General features: G+C 56.3%; 1 protein-coding gene across 1 annotated transcript; it reads left to right on the top strand.

Annotated features, from left to right (window-relative positions):
* Positions 1–15,317: 15,317 nt before the first annotated feature.
* CH63R_12406 (uncharacterized protein) lies at positions 15,318–15,633 on the top strand (the record flags this gene model as incomplete). The annotated part of the gene is made up of 2 exons (XM_018307380.1): positions 15,318–15,476; positions 15,607–15,633. The coding sequence occupies 2 exons, from the start codon at positions 15,318–15,320 to the stop codon at positions 15,631–15,633; spliced, it is 186 nt and encodes a 61-aa protein (XP_018151797.1).
* Between the last annotated feature and the right edge of the window lie 3,401 nt (positions 15,634–19,034).

Raw genomic sequence — 19,034 nt, 5'->3', positions numbered from 1 at the left:
GTCGACAAAGGGTTGTGCGAAGCCAGCTGAGATTGAGGGATAGACAGTTGAGAATGGAGCGGAGCGTCTCCGAAGGGGTTTATAGTGATGGGAGCACGGGCGTCATGAGTGACGAGCTGAGGATTGTCTTTCTTTCGGATCGTGATGGGATACGAAGAATGCGTCCGAAGCCAAGGCTGTTGTCGTCTTGTTGGAGGCCGCTGGTGGCGATGGCAGTCGGGTACGCCGTTGGTTGGTGAGGGGGGGGTAGGGGGCCGATGCAGGTCGAGCGAGGGTGGATGTCTCTGTCTCTTGTTTCTCTTTCCCCCGTCTGGATTTCCGTCGACCTTATTGGGTTCCCCACACGTCGCAGTTGAGAATGAGAAGAGGGATCGTTAAGGGAAGGGAAAGACAAGGCTATGTAAAATAAAGCACAAGCAGTACGATTCGGCTCTGTGCGGAGATGCAACAAATGCTGAACGGGGCGGACTAGTTGTACAGCCAAGTGAGAGTGTCCGGCGGTCTATTCGCGGCGGCGGCGGCAGTGGGGGGGGGGGACAAGCAGAAACAATGCAGGTCCGGACGGCGGTGTCGAGGAATGCTCGCAGCCAAAAAGGTGGTCGTCGGAAGAAGATTGTGACCGGAGCTTTTGGGGGCTCGGGTCGGATGCTGCAGTTGTTTTGTTTGGTCGGTCAAAGCCGGCTCTGTCGAATCGGTCTTATGCGCAGTCGCGGTTGCAGTTGTTGAAAAGGGAATAGGGAGACGACAGCTGAAAGAAGAGGCGAAGGAGTGACGACGTTTTGCTTAGCCCCAGGAGATCAGGACTTTTAAGGCGGGAAGGAGGCGACAAGGTACCTTTATGAGGATGGGACAGCGAGTGGAGGAGGCAGAGAGCGACAAGCCGCCCAAGAGGAGACGAGAGTAAGGGTGGGAGGGGGGGTGGATGGGGAGAGAGGGGTGAGTGAATTTGGCAGATGGGGCGTGCGTTTATACAAGGTGGTCGGCAGCGGCAAACGAAGAAAAGCCTAGCCCAGCCAGGCGGCAGAGCGGTAGGGAGCGGTAGCGGTATGATGGCCTGTAAGTTGTAGTAGTGCGCCTGGGTAGGCAGGTAGGGCTCCTGGGTAGCGGGCCTTTCTTTTTATCCACTGGCAGCCTTACCCTCGGCGCAACGCAGATGCAGTTGTAACGGAGTCCGGGTCGAATCCCAAAGCCCCAAGCTTGCCCAGGACGAGGACTGGCGCAACAGGGGGGGGAGTTGGCAGCAGGGCAGAAAAGAAGGTGGATGGAGAAGGGGGAACGGGGACGGACAGGGACGAGGGTGGACAGCCCAGTGGCAGGGTGAACAGGGTGGAGAATGGAGACGGGGACGGGGACGGGGAGGATGGAAGGGGGGTGAATCTTGTAGAGTGGGAGGAGGGGGGTGAGAGTGGGATTGAGAGTGAATATGAGGATGAGGTCGAGGGTGAGAGTGGACACATAGAACGGCCAGAGAAGCGGGACGCTTGTCGGCCAGCAGCCCTAAATGGAATAAAAGGCGGAGGGACTGACTAGCAGCACACCACCAACCAGGGAGCACACAACAAGTGGCCCGTCGCTGCTTCTCAATTTTGGGCCCTCTCAGTCACCTCTCTTTTGTGGTGTTCTTGGTGCGATGCAAGCACACGAGCAGCAACAGCAGTAGAGCAGATGCAGAGCAGATGCAGCCCTGTCTGTCTATCTCGAGTCTGGGTGGGTGGGTGTGTAAATGCGATTGCAAGTGTGAGTGCATGTAGCAACATGGAATGTGTACAGAGTGGGTAAGGGTGAGAGAGGTGAGGTGAGGGCAATGTTGCTGACAAGACGTGCCTGTGAATGTGACCAAAGACTCGGTGGTACAGTAATCAGGTCGCGCAAAGGCGTCGAGGGATGTGCGCCCTTCTCAAATCTGTATTGGCAAGGCGGGAAGGAAGGTACAGAGTGTTTGTTTATGGGCGGTAAGGGTATGGTTTGCGCATCTCCTCATCGGCAAGTTACAAAACCCGATGTGAAGGGAGATTCCGTACCCGAGACGAGCGAGGTGCGCGGATCCGGGCTCGTGAGCTGCCTTTTCTCCCCGGGGCAAAGGTCCGATCGGGTTCGATGTGGGTAAACGAGACGGCGTCGGCCTCGGTCTTGTTCCCCCCTAACAGGGCTGGACGACTCAGAAGGAGGGGTGGCTGGTTGGTTGGGTGCGTGTTGGCCTCTTGGACAGGACAAAGAGGAGCTTGTTTGTTTGGAACACAGCGCCAAGAGACGGACAAAAAGATGGTCAGAATGGGATTGTGTTCTGTCTGGGACGCAATGCCATACGTTGCGATGCGATGCTGGGTTGTTGAGATCAGTGGCCGAGAATCGCCCTGTATCCCGATTCTGGACCGGGTTTGTAGACGAGGGTTCAAGAGAGGAAAGTGAAAGCTGTATCTGAAAAGGAGGGAAGAGTTGCAGTCTATTTGAGCATGCATCATCATCGGCCGACTGGGCGCGAGACGGGGCTATTTACACCGACTCGGCCAGAGTCCCAAAGCTGCTACCTGATGTTGATGCAGTCGGTACTTGATGCAGCAGAGGCAGGCAGACGCGCTGCTGCCTTTGCGGTTTGGGACTTTGGCTTTCCGTCAGACGACACATCGTCGGTTCGGGTCAGGGAGAAGAACAAATGCCAAACACCTCCCCACTCCTAAGTTCTGGAAAGAGGGAATGCGGATGGAGGAACTAAAATTCACTGTACGGTGAAGGGTAAAGATGGGATAGTTAGTGACCTTCCGATGGAGGTCGGATACTTAGCAGGCGTCGCAAAAAAGCATCTTGGCCAGCCTTACAAGAGTGAGGGGAGGGCAGGCAAGGTGCGCCAAGTACCCTCCAGTGCCGGCTGGTAAGAAGAGGTACCTACCTACCTGCCTGCCATTCAACTCCTCCCCCCTTCCTCCTCACCCTTCCTTCCCCTTCCTTCCTCGCCTGCCTAGACTGGGCATTTTGGTTTTGGGGCACGGACATGTCACTATCCGCCCATCCATCAATCCATTCACCCTTCCGTCGTCAAGTCGGATGAGGTATTACTTTTCCTCTCGCCTCACCCTCACCGCCCGCACCTTGTGTCCCCTGCGGCCAAAGCTTCCACGGCAGGGGCGCGGCCTGCAAGATCCGTCTCTCTAATAGTAGGCTCACCGTCTACGAAGCACTACCTATCTACTGTCCAGTCCTGTCCAGTTCTGTCCTATCCTGCCCGTCCCTTGGGCGAGTCGAGTCGAGTGATACAACAGCAGCGGCGGCAGTGGACAGAAGACCAAGGCCGCTGCCCTATCGGGCGTCGAATGGCCCGTAAAGACGTGAAGAGCTGGGAACAGGGGTATCGGCAGGGCAGAGACCGAGACCGAAACCCAGAGACCACCGCACCCGAACACCAAGAGGAGCGTGCAGCGACACGAACGGCAGTGTCAACGGGTTCAGGGCGAGTCTGCTAGCGACAACGGCACCGTTCATTGGTCGATGAAGCGGTGTGGGGCCTTACTCGTTGCTCACTCAGTGTTCACTCCCACCGGCTCTCTCTCTCTGTCTACGGGGCTCACTCATCCATCTTGCCGCCTACACACAGGCTACAGCAGTCGGTACGTAGTGTATATCTAGGAGGAAGCGCAAGGTGGTGTGCAACCTTGCTGCCGTCGAGCTGGAGACACTCGTGTAATGTCAGAGCCCGAAACAACGACAACAAGAACAACAACAACAGCTTGATATCATTGCACACTTGGGCGAGATGGTGATGGTACCTCCCATGCGCACCAGGAGTTAGTGAGCCTACTGTGCCGATAACAGGTGGAGACGTCGTACGCATTGAGATCGCATGAGCATTCACATTGTGTCGTACGGATGTGGGGTTCCATCTTACCCGACCTGCTTCGCGATGTAGAGTACTGTGTATGTCGATGATGAGAAAAAAGGCGCGGTCAGCAACAACAACAATAACAACAAGAGCACAAAAAAAAAAAATTACGACCGGGAAGGGGGTAAGGTGGCGGCGGGAGGTGAGAGAAACAGACGCCCGGCACGATGTGTAGGAGGGCGTGTGGAAAACGAGCAACTATTATTCTCACCCCTGTTGCCTGTCTGGTGAAAGGGGGGTTGCGCGTTGATGTGGGGTGTCATGTAGCCCTGCTGGCCTTGCTGGCCCTGCACCTGCCACTACGCCCCTCCCCCCATCCCTTCCTCGGGAAGGCAGTAATGAGGGTAGGTAAGATGGACATTGGGCGGGTACGTATTGTTCCTGGCGAGTGTACGGATACAGGTAAGTCTCTCTCACGCACGAGTTTCCCCCCCTCCTTTTTAAGGAAGAAAAGACGAAGAAGGGGGAGAAGAGAGGGACAACGCTCTTGCTCTTACCTGGCCAGGTAAGCCAAGCACGGCCAATAGCATGGATCAGACTGCGAACCGCAAGAACCAGACGATACGCTCGATGACACTCAATGACATACATGTCGACTCGCCGACGGGGTTTAGCAGTCCACACGTGCTGCTTTGCGCGGGCTGTCAGTCTGATGGGTACAAAGACGATGGCTATAGAGGCGTCGTTGTTGTAGCTGCAGATTCCATTCCGTTATGTTATGGTCAGACTGTTTGTGCCATTCATCCCAGCCAATACTATGGATGCCAAACCATCACAGAACTGTATACAGAGTACAGGATACAGAGTACGGATATATGAGGAGAGCAACCGAAATCCATAGTTTGGTACCCAGGTTATGTATCTATCTACCTAGGCAGTTTTTGGCTCTCCGCTCGGTCCTTACATCTCTCCTTCTCCTTCTATGAATCTCTCTCTCTCTCTCTCTCTCTCTCTCTCTCTCTCTCTCTCTCTCTCTCTCTCTCTTTTGCTCTCCGTCTACAATCTTCATGTCTCCTCCACTCCAACCGATCATTGTCTTCCCTTCGGCCCTCAATTCCAGTCGAGTCTAGTCCAGTCTAGTTCAGCCTAGTCCGGTCCAGTCCTCGGGCTGTGGCCTCGTGGGTCTCTCCTTTTCCTTCTCGCAATGTCTCGCTGCAGCCCTGTTACGTTACTCGCCCCGGCTGCGACCATTGGTATGTTCGCTACGGATACCACGACTGCACTCTACGCCAAGCCCACCACGATACGATGCTCGACACCCATACTCGCGAGACCAGACTAGCCCAGCCGTCGGTACCGTCAAATATCATGGCCTTGGTTGCCAGCAAACAGCAAATAGCAAACAGTAAAAGTCCACCCTCAGTCATCGCCCATGCCGTGGTCCACAGGCCGCCGTGTCGCTGCCGACCCTGGGTACCCGTATTGACCGCATCGTTCGGCGGCTTGTTCGACTCGAGCAGCCTCCACATGGGCATGGATCGCGAGCCACGTACGGATACACTACTACACAGAAACGTCTTTGCCGGGGGCAACACTGTTACTTCTTTCAGTCGTCGATGTTGTGCACACACGACTCTTGTCACTGTATTCGCACACCACAGCCGCCGTACCACGTATGCGCGTATGGGTACCGCTGCTATACATATACATCGCACATGACCACCCCATCTCCACCAGCTCGCGTCTCGCAGTCGTGTCGTTGTTGCGCAGCGACTATACGTGTGGAACCCTGCTCAGCTTCACACACCTAGTGCACTGTGCATACAGGTGAACTGAACTGGACTGCGGTCCTATTGGCATGTTGTAGGGCATCGCCAGGCTCGCCGCCGTCCACAGTCCCTCCCGCCACTTTTGGCTGGCTGGGGGTCGGAACCTAAGCCTCCCTCCCTCCCCTTGCTCCAACCAACGCCATACAGTCTATATGCACTCGACCGTCGCTTACCCGAGCCTCATGGTCTTCTTCCTTTCCGGACGGCAAGACGGCGGGCTGACTACTGTGCGGATCCTTAGGGCAAGCCTAAGGAGCCAGTTCTTCGTACCGACTCTCATTCGACTTCTATGCTTGCTTTTGGCGTCGGGCCGCGTGCGTTTGCTTGCCAAGCCGCCCGTCTTCGCTCGCTGGGCTGTGTGCGTAGTGCGTCGGCATTCAGTCCCGGCGCCCAATCACAGAAGAGAATCAGCCCGGAGATTTCGCCGTCATAACGTTCATCCCGTCCCTCACCCGTGGGCTAGCCCTGATCATCGCTTGCAAGTTGCATACCAGTCGTCAGTCAGGAATAAGGTGGTATGGAAGTCAATCTGTCAGTCAGCAGCCACTCTGCCCACTGTGAAAAAATTATGGCGCGTATGTGCGTAGATCTGTGTATGTGTGTGTGTGTGTGTGTGTATATATGTGTGTGTATGTGCGGCCCCTGCTACCCGCACACGCCCGGCCACGCATAATGCTATGCCTCTTTGCTCATCAATCTCCGACTGGCCGGTCGCCCTGGAACGAACGGCCCCTTTCGGTGTGCGTTCCTGATGAGGCATCTTCCGTTCCGTCGAAACCAAGACACAATAAGTCACCGACCGTCTTTTGGCGCCATCCAAGTTTAAATGCCTTCGTCACCACAAAAAAAAAAAAGAAGACGACGGTTAGACCACCGTGACAGGGCGATCCCGTATCACGCTTGGACATACGGATACTATACTCTGTAGGCTGTTGGCCTGTGCTGACGTCCTGACTTTCTACACACACCATCGTTACGGGGTAGGGCACAGAGTCGCCGGATTCGACGAATCGCCAGCCGCCCTTTGTCGACGACGATGAGGCAACTGCGGTCCACTGTCACACAAGACGGACAAGGTGGTCAGAGAGAGAGAGAGAGAGAGAGAGAGAGAGAGAGAGAGAGAGAGAGAGAGAGACCGGACACCCTTTCGGATTCAGCCTTCTTTTGCCCTACGAGGCCAGATCTTCTTCTCCCTTACAGTACTTGACCAATGACCCGTCTAGCCGCCTTGTCCAGGGGCTTGCATGCCACATGCTGAGTGCGATGGGACGGTTCTGGCCCGGGCTTTGGTGCAAGGTTTGCAGCGTGCATCATCGTTCCATTCTGTCTCATCGGCAGCCACACGACGGCCACGAACAATGTAGGCGCCAAATTGTCAACCCCGGTGACAAGTCGTCGCGGACCAGAATCGACAACAGAGTCTCACAGCCGCCCCCTTGCGGTGTAGCCGACTCCGCTTTGGACGCTGGACGCTGAATGATGGACGCACAGCTGGATCACTAATCACGGCAGTCTGGTTTATTGTCATAGATGCACACTATTACGTCCGGCCCGTTAGTCGAAACCAAACTTGGACTGGGCTTCCATTCGTTCACGTCGTCTACGGCCGTGCGGACCGGTCGGTCACTGGTATTTTGCAACTCCAGCAGCCGGTCCAAGCTGCCATTGCTAAGCTGGGCAAATCCAGCCAGCCAAACCCTCAGCCACCCGCTGACTCTGGGGGGGGAGGAGCAAAGCGGCCGGTCCCCCCATGCTAGTCACGGAGTCTTCTCCGCTGACAAGCGCGCCTCCTTCCAGTCCGAATCCAGAAAGTCAGAACGTACGAAGGACTTTGAGACAGCGGGTATTTGAGTTTCAGGCACTGACTGCCCTCGAGTAGGTTAGCACCGCCCGGTGGGAGGTTATGGCGGCGCCTCAATCTATGGGTAAGCATGACAAAGCGCTCTAACGAAAACGTGGCTTTCTGTCTTGGTCTTAAAGCTCGCAAGCCAGCGTTCAGTAGTCGGTCGCCATGTCGCCGCCTGGCGACGCACAATTTGCAGATTTTCAGCGAGAGGCGTACCGAGCGAAGAAGATGGGAGATATCGACAGTGCCCTACGAGGCTCACCCCCCCTCGCTCGCTGGTGGCATAGAAAAACGACATTATGGAGACAGCGGCACGGGTTCCATGGGGGGGGAGTGAGGGGGGTTCGCCCTGCCTTCGCATGCCCGTTACAACGCTATTCCCTGCTTCTGCACCACCGACAACGAAGATGCGCCCAGCCATGCCAATGGATGACGGAAGATGAAGAGACGATGTCTCTGCATGTGGACAATGGTTCATCTGACGAGTCATTCGGGACATCTACGCTGTATATCAGTAAAGCAGAAAGGGGGGGATGACGGCCTCAACGACTCAAGAGCACCCTATAACTTGGACAGACTGCACAGGTAGTAGTACGTTGTAGGCATCACAGGAGGAGGGCAATGCCAATCGTGCGCCCAGCTGGGCCACGGCTCCAGCACAGTCGACCCTTTCTCCTTCTGTCAGCCCTACACCGTTCAGGCCTCGCTAAGTAGCTCGACGTCCCCAACTTGGCGTCAATCTCACGGCAGGGATGCTTCCTTGTTCTTCCTTCGCGCGGGGGGGGAGGGATGGTCGAAGATCGATCCTGCTCGCACGTGCCACTCATGTGTGTGAGTGATTGTACATCCCACATACGAAGTCAGCAGTGCACTTGCTTTGGCGTGTGTCCGAGGCGGTACGTGCGGGTGCGGAGAAGAGCGCCTGGACATGGAGTTCATCAACATAGCATCAGCATCAGCATCAGGCTCAGGCTCAAGAATCATGCCTGATGCGCTCTAGGCCAGGGCGTCGTCGAGCCTTCCACGCACCGTATTGCTGAGATGTGAGGGAGAAGGCCCATGCAGTGAATTGGATGTGACGCAGAGCAGAGCAGAGCAGAGCAGAGCAGAAACACCAAAAGCTAGGAACCATTGGGCACAGCAACTCGGCAGATGAAGAAGCTTGGGCTGAGTGGGATCGTGGTGCATCATGCGACCCAAGCACGCACGACTGCAGCCCTACCAGTCAGTACCAGCATCCCATACTGATCATCGACAATCACATCCCGTCCGTGGTTGGTTGGTTGGTCACGTCGCAAGCAACACGACCGGCTGCGTGAGGAACCGTTCTAATATTACACACTCACTCACTCCAGACATGGACCGAGCCCATGACGAATCCTCATCCGGGTTGTTCACGGTCAACCCTACGTGAGCACCAGTGCAAGTGCAAGTACGAGACGTCGTCCTTCCAGCCACTTCTGTGAGGCTCGCTCTAGGCTGGAGAGGCTAGGTCGAGAGCAGAACAACTTTGCGAATGGCGCACATAGGGCAGACGGAGAGGGAGGAGAGCAAACCCGGCGTTACGGTTTAGGGGGGGATGAAGAAAACCCACCCCGCCATGGTTCGAGGACCGGACGCGTCACGGGGACTATCGCACGTCGTGCCAACGACTGGCGATTTGGAAGCATGTCAAATCGGCGCTAGCCCCCCCCCCCCCCAGTGGCTTCAATGATTCCATACATCCCATCCTTCTTCTCAGGCAGAGGGTTCAAGCAAATGAACGGGACACGCCTTGAGCTCGCCGAGGCTTAGTACGCACACAGGACGCAGAAATGCTCCGTGTGTCACTCACCTCACTGTCCGGGGGCGAACGAAACATTGAGGCTTCCAATCACGAAACCGAAGCCCTTTGCAAACTCCAACGTGCCAAGCATGAACTGTAAGGGATCAAGTAGGGCGGCGTAAGTGGGCGGGCGAGCGAGCTTCATGGTGGATGTCTCTGTCCGTTGGACTGGACAACGTCATGACGGAGAATGGCGGTTGAGAGAGTAAGTGAGCGGGAGTGAGAGAGAGAGAGAGAGAGAGAGAGAGAGAGAAGGAGAAGCAAGCCGGACCAGCGGTCATACAGACGGCAAAGCGTCGCCACCGAACCTCAAACCGCCGGCACCGCCAGACGCCAATGCTTCGTCGCCGCAACGCCGCCGCAACGCCGCTACCCCCGCCCCCCTTCACAGAGACTCAGGAGCTCAGACTGCACTGCACGTCACATCGACCCGCGACTCATCTTGATTTGTCTCCATATTTACGCCGAGAGCCCCCCGATGCCACCAAGCACGCCTCGCGGGAGCAGCCTACAGTGATACAGTAACCTTCCCTGAAGGCTCCTCTTGCCTATTTTGTGCACTATGTAGTGTGCGAATAGCACATCCCGTTCTGTACTTTCCATGGCCCCCTGGGGCTCCTGGGTTCCTGGGCTCCCATTGCTCGGTCATGCGATGCGGGTGTACGAGTCAGAGGCCCCTTTACCTGCGTCGAGTCCGGGGTCGATGGTGGACGATGATCACTGTATTCGTATGCCAGGCGGACTTGGCTCCATGCAACGCTCCCAAGTCCACCTCACGACGAGCAGGGCCAGACCATGGAACGCGCTGCGAGTAAGTGCGCGCCATGCAGTCAGTCAGTGTACGGTCTATGTGTCTGTACCAGTTTGCGATGCCACGCGGGCTCGGCCACGGCGCCCTCCGTCCCTCGTAGGGCGAGCCAGTCATGTATCTCTTACGGATACGGATACGCTGCTGGCCTACCCTCTTCCCCCCAAAGTCAACGCCATGTAACGTCCTGTAAGAAGGAGAATAATAAAGGGGGCCGAACCCCTGGAGCGGGCGGCTGGCAATGCCTCGGTACATCAAGGAACCTGGATCCCTGGAAATCCTGGAAATCCTGGAATCCCCCGGTGGGTTCGGACGCCCTACGGAGGCGTCCATTTCTTCTTGTCTTGCCGGGCTTGCCAGTACCAGTACCATTACCATTACCAGTACCAGGCCATGGGCCATGGGCCACGGACGAGAAGAAGGCTGTGCAACTAAGCGCGATGGAGACCTTCCAACGGGGTCGCTCCGATGGGCGAAAGACGGCGAGGCGATGACTTCCGTATTGGACGACGCTCCGTGGTCCTCGATCCAATGGGGCGTCCGAATCACGACGGCATGAAACATCAAACCAGCTCTTTTTCCTCCGAAGGAAGCCAAAGCTCCCTCCCCCTACCCTACCCTACCTACCCTTACCCCCCCCAATTCCTCTCCTCCTCCACTACACTGCACCGGTAGCGCACGATTCAAACGATCCAAGCTCCATTCATCATCGTTCCCCCTTTTATCCTGCCAGCATACACTTGAATCATGACACCGGGGGGTTGGTTGGTTGGCATGCCGCCGCCCCCTCTGCCCCTAGTTCCTATTGCAACTGCCGAAGATGCCTCCAACTGCCACACGCACACAAACAATATCAGCAAGCGAGAAGAACCAAAGGGCAATCAAAACCGTTCAGGGCCTTAACATCACCCCCTTCTTGAGTAGACACTGTACTGTACTCTGTACACGAGTGGGCGAGTGGCGATGAGACGGACTACTCCCATTTCCCCATTGCCAGACTTCTACTCTTGACCCCCACCCCCCAGGGGCGACGTCGGCTTTTGTGCGAGAGAGGTGTCTGTAGAAGTCACCAAGACCTCGACCGCAATCTGCGGGAGAGAGACATCGGATGAGGCTCCCCCAATCGAATGGGGGGTTTTGTAGGACTACTACCGCGTTGGCGGGTTGAGGCCTGCGTGCGCGTGGCGTTTTGAACTTGTTGCGCAGCAGAAGCAGGCGTGACATACACACCCACCCACATCCCGTCTGGGTTGAGGACTGCATCTCCGGAGGGAGCCGTGACATCACAGAGGACGACGTTCTCTCACAATTCACAATCTCCGTCGATCATTCTCTTTCTCTCGCCAGGCGACATCCGCCGCCGCCGCGGCCGCCACACGAGGTTTGCCATCATGACCAGACTGGCCCAGCAGCTCCAACAGAGCACAGGTAGATTAGGTAGCTATCAAAGTAATAGATTGAACAATTGAATAATTGAAAAGGATAAGAGGCCGGGCTGTCCGTGGCAATTAGACATGTGATTGGATGTTGAAACCCTAAATACCACGATGCAGTTAGCGCGCGAACCACGAGACAACAGTGGGGGGGAGCGCAAGGAAGAGTTTTCTCCCCCCTCTCTGCGATATGTCACTGTCTCTTCCCAAGTGGCCCGGCTCAGCGGAGTGTGCGGATGGGTGGATGGGTGGTAGTGGTAATGCCCCGGCGTCCCAGTCCGCCTCCCCATGTAAGCTAACCAAAGCATTGAGTTTTTATTTTATTTTATTCGTGGGGGGCGGTATGGTTTTTCCCCCTTCCAGCCTTCGCTTTGACTTGCTGCAAGCAGAAAAGGGAAGCAGGAACTTTGGGGGCCCAGAGTCAAGAACGATCTTTGCCCCCCCCCCCACCCCCGAATCGGAGTGGCTTGATCGCGGTGAAGGCAAGCTTGTTGCGACGACGACGACGACGACGACGACGAGGTTTCCGCTTCGCATCGACCACTATGGCCAAGACAGTTCGTGCCTGGTTGAAATGTGTTGACGGGGGGGGAGGTGTTTGAACAAAGGCCAAGAAATCAAAATCAAAATAAGGGACCAACATGTTCAAGCTAGAGCGCTTGGGGGGGGGGGGGGGGGGGGGGTTGTCAAAAAGGGCGTCCAACTGCTTAGCATCAATGTCCGGCATCCGACAACTTTCGGGAGAGGGGGGATAGAGTGATTGTCTTCGGCCCGAGTCACAACTTAGGCACACGCACATAAACACACACACACACGGCCCAGGGGTTGCCTCCAAAGACTGTTGCTCTCGCTTCCGTTGTTGGACCGTCGGCCGTCTCAATGTCTTGTGTCCCGTTGTCGACGTTGGGCGTTGGTTACTTACACGTTGCAGTTAGGGTTCGTCGGATCATCAATTGAGCTTAAACTTTTGGTGTCTGTCTCCCCTTCGACACCGTTTGGGGTCAATACAGGCATGCACTTCGTCATCGCACTCCCCGGTCCGCTTGCGACGTATCAAACCTAGATATCATATGACCTCTCTCTCTCTCCCCTCCGCAGGCGCAAGCGGCGGCGTCGTCATCCGTTTCCTTGGACAATGGACGCCAGCCCTGGCGATCTCACGATCCGGCGGTTCCCTTCCAAAGAGCCGTCAGTATCAGCCTTCAAGGGCTCACCTCGCTCACTGACCAATCGGCGAGCGGGCGCACGAAGCCACAGATGCGCCCCCTCCTCCCCTTGCACGCCTGAGAGTGCAGGGACGCTGAAGCCCTGTGCCGCTGAAGTACGGATGCACCGTCTCCATTCGGTGGCAAGCCACAAGCCTATCGAGCACCAAGCCCTACGAGAGGCGCTGTTGTCAGCCGAGTGGCTGAGACAGAGCGAGCCTGAGCTGGAATGGAGCTCGCCACTAGCTGAGCTGGGTTTTCTTTTCTCTCTCTCTCTCTCTCTGTCTCTGTGTCTCTCTCCCAACTACTCGGTGGCCGCGTTCCATGACCATTGGACGACGTGATTCCCTCTTACCCCAAGCCTGCTCTGAAGGACAGGCGTCGGGGTCAAGCCTCCGGCCGAGGGTGTATGGGTATCTCCGGACAAGGCCGACCGTACCCGACTCTGTTTGGGTTCATGGTTGGTGAAAGAAAGAGAGAGACTCGCGGCCGTCGAACGAACCGTGCAATACGATCATGCCATGACGCGGCAGTGCCTCGTCGTCACGAAGATCAACGCCGGCGATATGCCGATGATGACTCGTCCAGCCGTAAGAAAAAGGGGGGTTCAGGAAATCCCGTCGTTGCTTTGCGCCTGTCAACGTCCGCAAAAGAAAAGAAATTTCTGATAATAAAAAAAGCCCCGATTTCTGCGGCATTGAGGCTTGAGGACTTGAGACCTGCGCTGAGGGAAACTTGAGTCGACACACGCCGGGTTCACTCTGAACGCCTTAGACGAGACCTTGTTAATGGCAAACAACGACAACCCCAACCCCCCACATGCTGTAACGCGTCAACCAAAGTTGTTACCCAACGCCCATCAGTTAGACAGACCATTGGTGGGGAGGGGAGAGACGACGCCACAAGTTGCGAGTCTAATGAGAGCGTGTTGGTTTAAACGCACATTTCTGTGCGCGACGTCACTTGGTCATTGGGCAGCTCGTAAAACATGTCGAGGAGAACTAGGGGCCGGTGTCGGTTGTGTCTTCAGCTGAGAAAAAAAGCCACAATTCTGAACCGCGGTACAAGTATCCGTAGGAGTAGGAGTAGGAGTAGGAGTGATTCGCCTCCACTTGGTTCCGAGTCTCCTTAGTCCAAGAACCTGCCTCATCTACGAATCACAAACTACTAGCTAGTAGGTATCTAGCCCGGCGGGCGCCCTACAGTAACATATGGTCTCGTCGTGATGGGCGCGTGCTCTGGGTGAGGGGGGGAATGGATGGATGGATGGATGGATGGATGCAAGCACCCGCATCCGCAGGGCTGAACCGACGAAGCGACTAGTCAAAAGGCGTGACTAGCGGGTTTTGTTTCGTCTTTTGTCCCGTTCGGGCGTGCTGCATCGCATTTGCATGACATGGGCGGGGGGAGGGCTTGATACGAGAGGAACTCAAGACACTCAGTCACGTTTGTGCCGCTATTGTGCCCGCCATTGTCGAGCTGAGGAGAGAGGAGGAAGAGAGGAGTGAGAGAGCGTTCGAGAGGCGGGCGTTGGTCTCGGGTAGGGTTTGTCGGATAGTCGTACTGCAATTCCAGCTGCAAGGGTTTGCCCAACAAGCGGGGGACGAAGTTTTGAGGGGGGACGGGGACCGTTGGTATCCCATGTCTTTGAACGACCAATTTTCCAATTTCTTTTTTCTCTTCTTGAGAGGAGGGGGGATGGGGGTGGCATAGCGAGTGAGTGTTGGTTGTTTAGAAATGCGTGGCCTAAATGACATGCTCACCATGCCCGGGCGAAGGATAAGCAGAGCGGGCGCCCGCACCGTCGGTAAACTCAGCCTGAATTTACTTTGTAACTACGGACAGAATGCCTAATTTGAGATGTCCAGTAATCGTATGCGAGACAAGAAAGTCCCGAGGGTACGGTCACGACTCTCTCAGCCCTTGTAATCAATCTCACATGACTCGAGGATGATGAACATGGCCATCCCTCTCTCTCTCTCTCTCTCCCCTCCTCCTCCTCCTCGAGACTCTGCCGGGAGCCAGGCAGGGCAAGCAGCTCGGCCGAGACTTTTTTTTTCTTTTTTTTTTTTCGCAAACAGGGTCGGTCGACCAATACTATAAGGTCACGTAGGGCTGAGGTCCGGGCAATGACTTGCAGACGAGATTCGTTTCAAGTTGCGGCCTCGAAAACAGCAAGGAGTGGATAGATGGATGGATGGATGGATGGATGGATGGATGGATAAGACGGTCCACATTATGGAAAGTCGTGGCGTATTCGTCAACTACAGACGGGATTCGCCTGTGTCTTGCCCTCGTCGTCGCCCGATAACGACACGACACGACATGTCCCCTCCCCCGTCTTACACACGGATAGCCGTATCCTAGCCTCGCTCCCACACGGACTTGCTGACACCCTTCCTTTCGCCGTGTGTCACGATGATGCCTGGCCAGGGAGGAGGGGGGCCTGCAGCAGGATGACGCCTCGAGGAAAAGCGAAAGGGGAAGAAGGATCGTGGACGAGAGTCGATTCATCATCAACCGACTTCCGCATCTTTCTCTCGCCCAGGTTTAGACGATGCACCCCACAGGCCTCATCTCATACCTGTATCGGAGTCAGCGATTGCCTCCCCGCCGCCTGCCCCCCTTGCTCGCATCGTCGATCACGGCGTGCTCACATTCACAGCACTCACACTCACAGCACACAAACACATACATACATGCATGGCCCGTTTCGGTGCGTATCTGTGCCAACGAGAGAGTCACGGAGGGAGACTGCTGCAGCGGACCAGCACTGACGAAGGGCCGCTGCCTCTCTAGATACTTGGCGGGCATGGTTATTACTGACGGGTTGGACCAGCTTGCAGAACTTGCCGGTCGCAGACAAGAGATAGAAAACAGAGACAGAAAACATGGAGAGAAAACGTGCGGGTGTCACGGTGGCTGCAACCCATCTGGCGATGCATTTCTCTCACGGAATGTAATGATTCCAAAAGCAATGCAGCGCAGGCGACATTATTCTCGCCATGGAGCAAACTAGCCCCCCCCCCTTGAGTACTTGTTCTTGAGTTGTCACCCCCCTTACTCACCGAGACCACCCACCCTCATGCGATTACTCGATACAAGACTATCAGTCTGCTATCACAGACACACACACGTCGACACGAAAAGTCTGCTGCCTAGTGCTGCCTGTGCCCCTCTCTCACGCCGTCTCCCGCTCCTCCTCCTCCTCCTTCTTCTTCTTCTTCTTCCTCCTCCTCCTCCTCCTCCTCCTCCTCCTCCACCTCCCCGCCCGCCCGCCTACGCCGCGCGCCTGCAGTGATTACGGCCAGGCATGGTCATCGGTTTGATGCCTTGCCCACGGCCCCTTGGAACTTTCCGTCGGAGCGAATGGTCAAAGGCATCGATCGGGTGCCGGACTTGCGAACGAGCGCGCGTTTGAAGCATGAAGGCAGGTATGTCTGTACCATCGTATTGCGTCCCAACGGGGCCCTGGGCCAGAAGAGCGCGTGCCCTTCCGGAAAACGGGGAAGAACGCCACGGTTTATCATCTTCCGGGGCCCGAGGCCGCCGCGTTCCCGGGCCTGGGTTCCGTATCGGCCGGTGCGTCCGCCCGGGGCGAAGTGGAGCCGAGGCAGAAACTTCGACATATCATGGGAGGGGGGGGTTGATATTGGTGTTATTGGTTACGGGTGTAAGACGAGAAGAGGCAGGCATGCTGGCTGTCAAGCCCAGCATGGCAGACGGAGATTGTGTATGCAAAACATGCCCAGCAAGGCTGGTGTCGGGTCTACATACCACACACCCTCACCGGCCGGTGACTTTTTTCTTCTTCTTCTTTTTCTTCTCTTTCTTGCTCTACACGGTGTATTTCGCTTCGTTACGGAGTAGACATTCTAATCAACGCTGATCTGCCGTTCCTCATCTGTGCCAGGCGTTTCCCCAGCATCGCCACCTCCGTGAACTGGGCCCCCGTCATCTCCGGCCGGGGCCCGAAGGTGAGTTTCGCTCCGTTGCAGGTCACAGGCGTCTGTGCTTCTACTCAAGGTCCGACGTCGAGCCCGCTTTTTGGTCTCTGGAAGATACAAAAGATCGACAACGGCACAAGGTCTGGGGGAGAGGGCCGAGCGCAGAGCAACCCGTGTTCATCTACGTGGTCTCGGGAGCACATAAGCATACGCGCACACACACTCACACTCACACCCACCTCGTCAGCACCATGGGTGATGATTCAGCGAGGTGGGGTGTGCGCTCAATTGCCCGTCGAGACGGCATCCGACCCACGATCGGATCAGTCGCTCGTTCAGTGGTTACGGAGCCAAGGTCGTCTAGGTGAAGAGAACCTTGCCTACCTAACGATACCTGCTGCCTATGGCTCACCAGTCACGTCCAACAGGCAACACGCCGAGAAGGAAGACCTGCTCCATCTGGCAAGCTCGTGGAACCGGTCTAGAAGCCTTCTGGAAAGTCTCGCCAGGTCCGGGAGTTGTTGTTTTTTTGCCCATCCTCGTCGGCTCATGCCGGCACTCTTATTCGGCTAGCATCTGCTTCTGAAGCAGCATGGAAGAACATAGGTTCCGCGACAAAAACAAAAAAAAAGGGCACACCACGACGGCGGCGGGTGCTGCTGAATGACTAGCGATGTTCAGCGCGTCTGACGACGTTGGCATGACACAGCCCTCTCGGGTGGCTTGACTCGCCCTGTCTTTACTTGCTGCATATGCGGACCCTCTCAGAAGGAGACTTTTACTTCTTCTTTTTTTTTTGGGCTGGATCGACGGCGGTGATCTGCTGCCGCCCCAAGATGGGGACGACCCTCCCTCCCTCCCCCCTTCATCCCCGCGGTAGCACCGGCGGAGGAGTGGGCAGTGAATGTCTGTCTGTCTCGGCCTCACAGAACACACGCCTCGCCCGACTTGCCTCTGGCCGCACTAAAGTGTGTCATTTCGCCGAAAGGGCCGCTGCCAGAAGGTTGGCATGTTGCCCTGCCCGTAAAAACGGGGAGGGGGCATCTCATGAGAGAGCGCGCCCCGTGGTGATAGCCGGTAGCCAGTACTGACAATCGGAACTATACTGACGATTGGCTGCCACAACCACATCCAATTACACGAATAGACCTACGGTTGGTGTTGTGTTGGCGACACTCTGGGGGCGTCTCCGGTCAACCGAGATCACCAAGAGACACTCACTCTCTCATCTTGGCCGTCTAACGTCGATCCAAGAAGCCCACGTTAGTGTACATGTAGAAGGGGATGGCCACGCCGACTACCGGACTTCGCTCCGTGGCCTAAATGCCCGCCCCCCGTGCGAGATCTGCCAGTTTGCGCATGCTGCGCCCAGCGATCAGCGTGCCGGGGGGTTGTGGGGGGGGAGGCCCCGTGGCATCCGGGATGGAACCTTTTACCGGCGCGAATGCTGCATACGACGCAGGACAGCAGCAGAGAAGTCAATCTTTGAAGGGATCAACCCGTAACACGCGTGGTTTCCTTTGTCCACGACGCACGAGGGGATCGACCGCCTTGGCTACGCATTTGGGCATCTCAGCACGGGCGTACGGATACCGACGTATATCCACGGATGAGGATTATTTCGGTCCCGGAGCTCGGTGCTTGGGGCGGTGTCCTGCGGGGGGACGACAGACCCGGCCCAAAACGACCAAGGAATACCTGTTTGGACGATGGCAGGAGGGTTGCAAAAACATCAGGAACACGGGCATTTGCTGGTAGAGCAACGACAGCTCTCGCGTTCGGGATGGTGTTCGAATCAGCCACTGCCAATACGAACTAGGGGCGGCTCGGTCGATGGTAAGCTGGACGGCGAGGGTGACGCGTGCGCTCCGGCAGCGACAGCCAATCGCCGGCGGTGCTCCGGCCGGAGCAATGACTCTCTTGGAGTCGTCCCGAATCCGGGCAACACCTCTCGACTGCCGGAAGCCCTGACCATCGACTGAGATACGTGGCCCTCTTCTCTCGACCCACGGCTCTTCTCTTTGGTCTAGCCCCCTAGTTTAATAGTCTGGGTATCGTAATCACGCGACTATGTACAGTTACAGATACTCCGTACAAATACTCTAGGGAGATTTGACATTCAGGGAAGTCCCCCCCCCTTCCCTCCTTGATGCCTTTCCACCCCCAAACCCAGCGGCCCTGTTTGTGGATCCCCTTTCCTCGTTTTGTGCTGCTCTGGGTTTCGATGTTGGATCGCCGGCAACGAGAGTGGCAGTGCAAAAATGCAAACAAGAGCCAATGTCACAACGAGGTTGCGAAAGGAGCCCATCGACGAGTCATATAGTCAG

This window comes from Colletotrichum higginsianum, chromosome 9 (assembly GCF_001672515.1).
Source record: "Colletotrichum higginsianum IMI 349063 chromosome 9, whole genome shotgun sequence".
Taxonomy (NCBI): domain Eukaryota; kingdom Fungi; phylum Ascomycota; class Sordariomycetes; order Glomerellales; family Glomerellaceae; genus Colletotrichum; species Colletotrichum higginsianum.
This window is presented reverse-complemented; position numbering and strand designations above follow the sequence as displayed.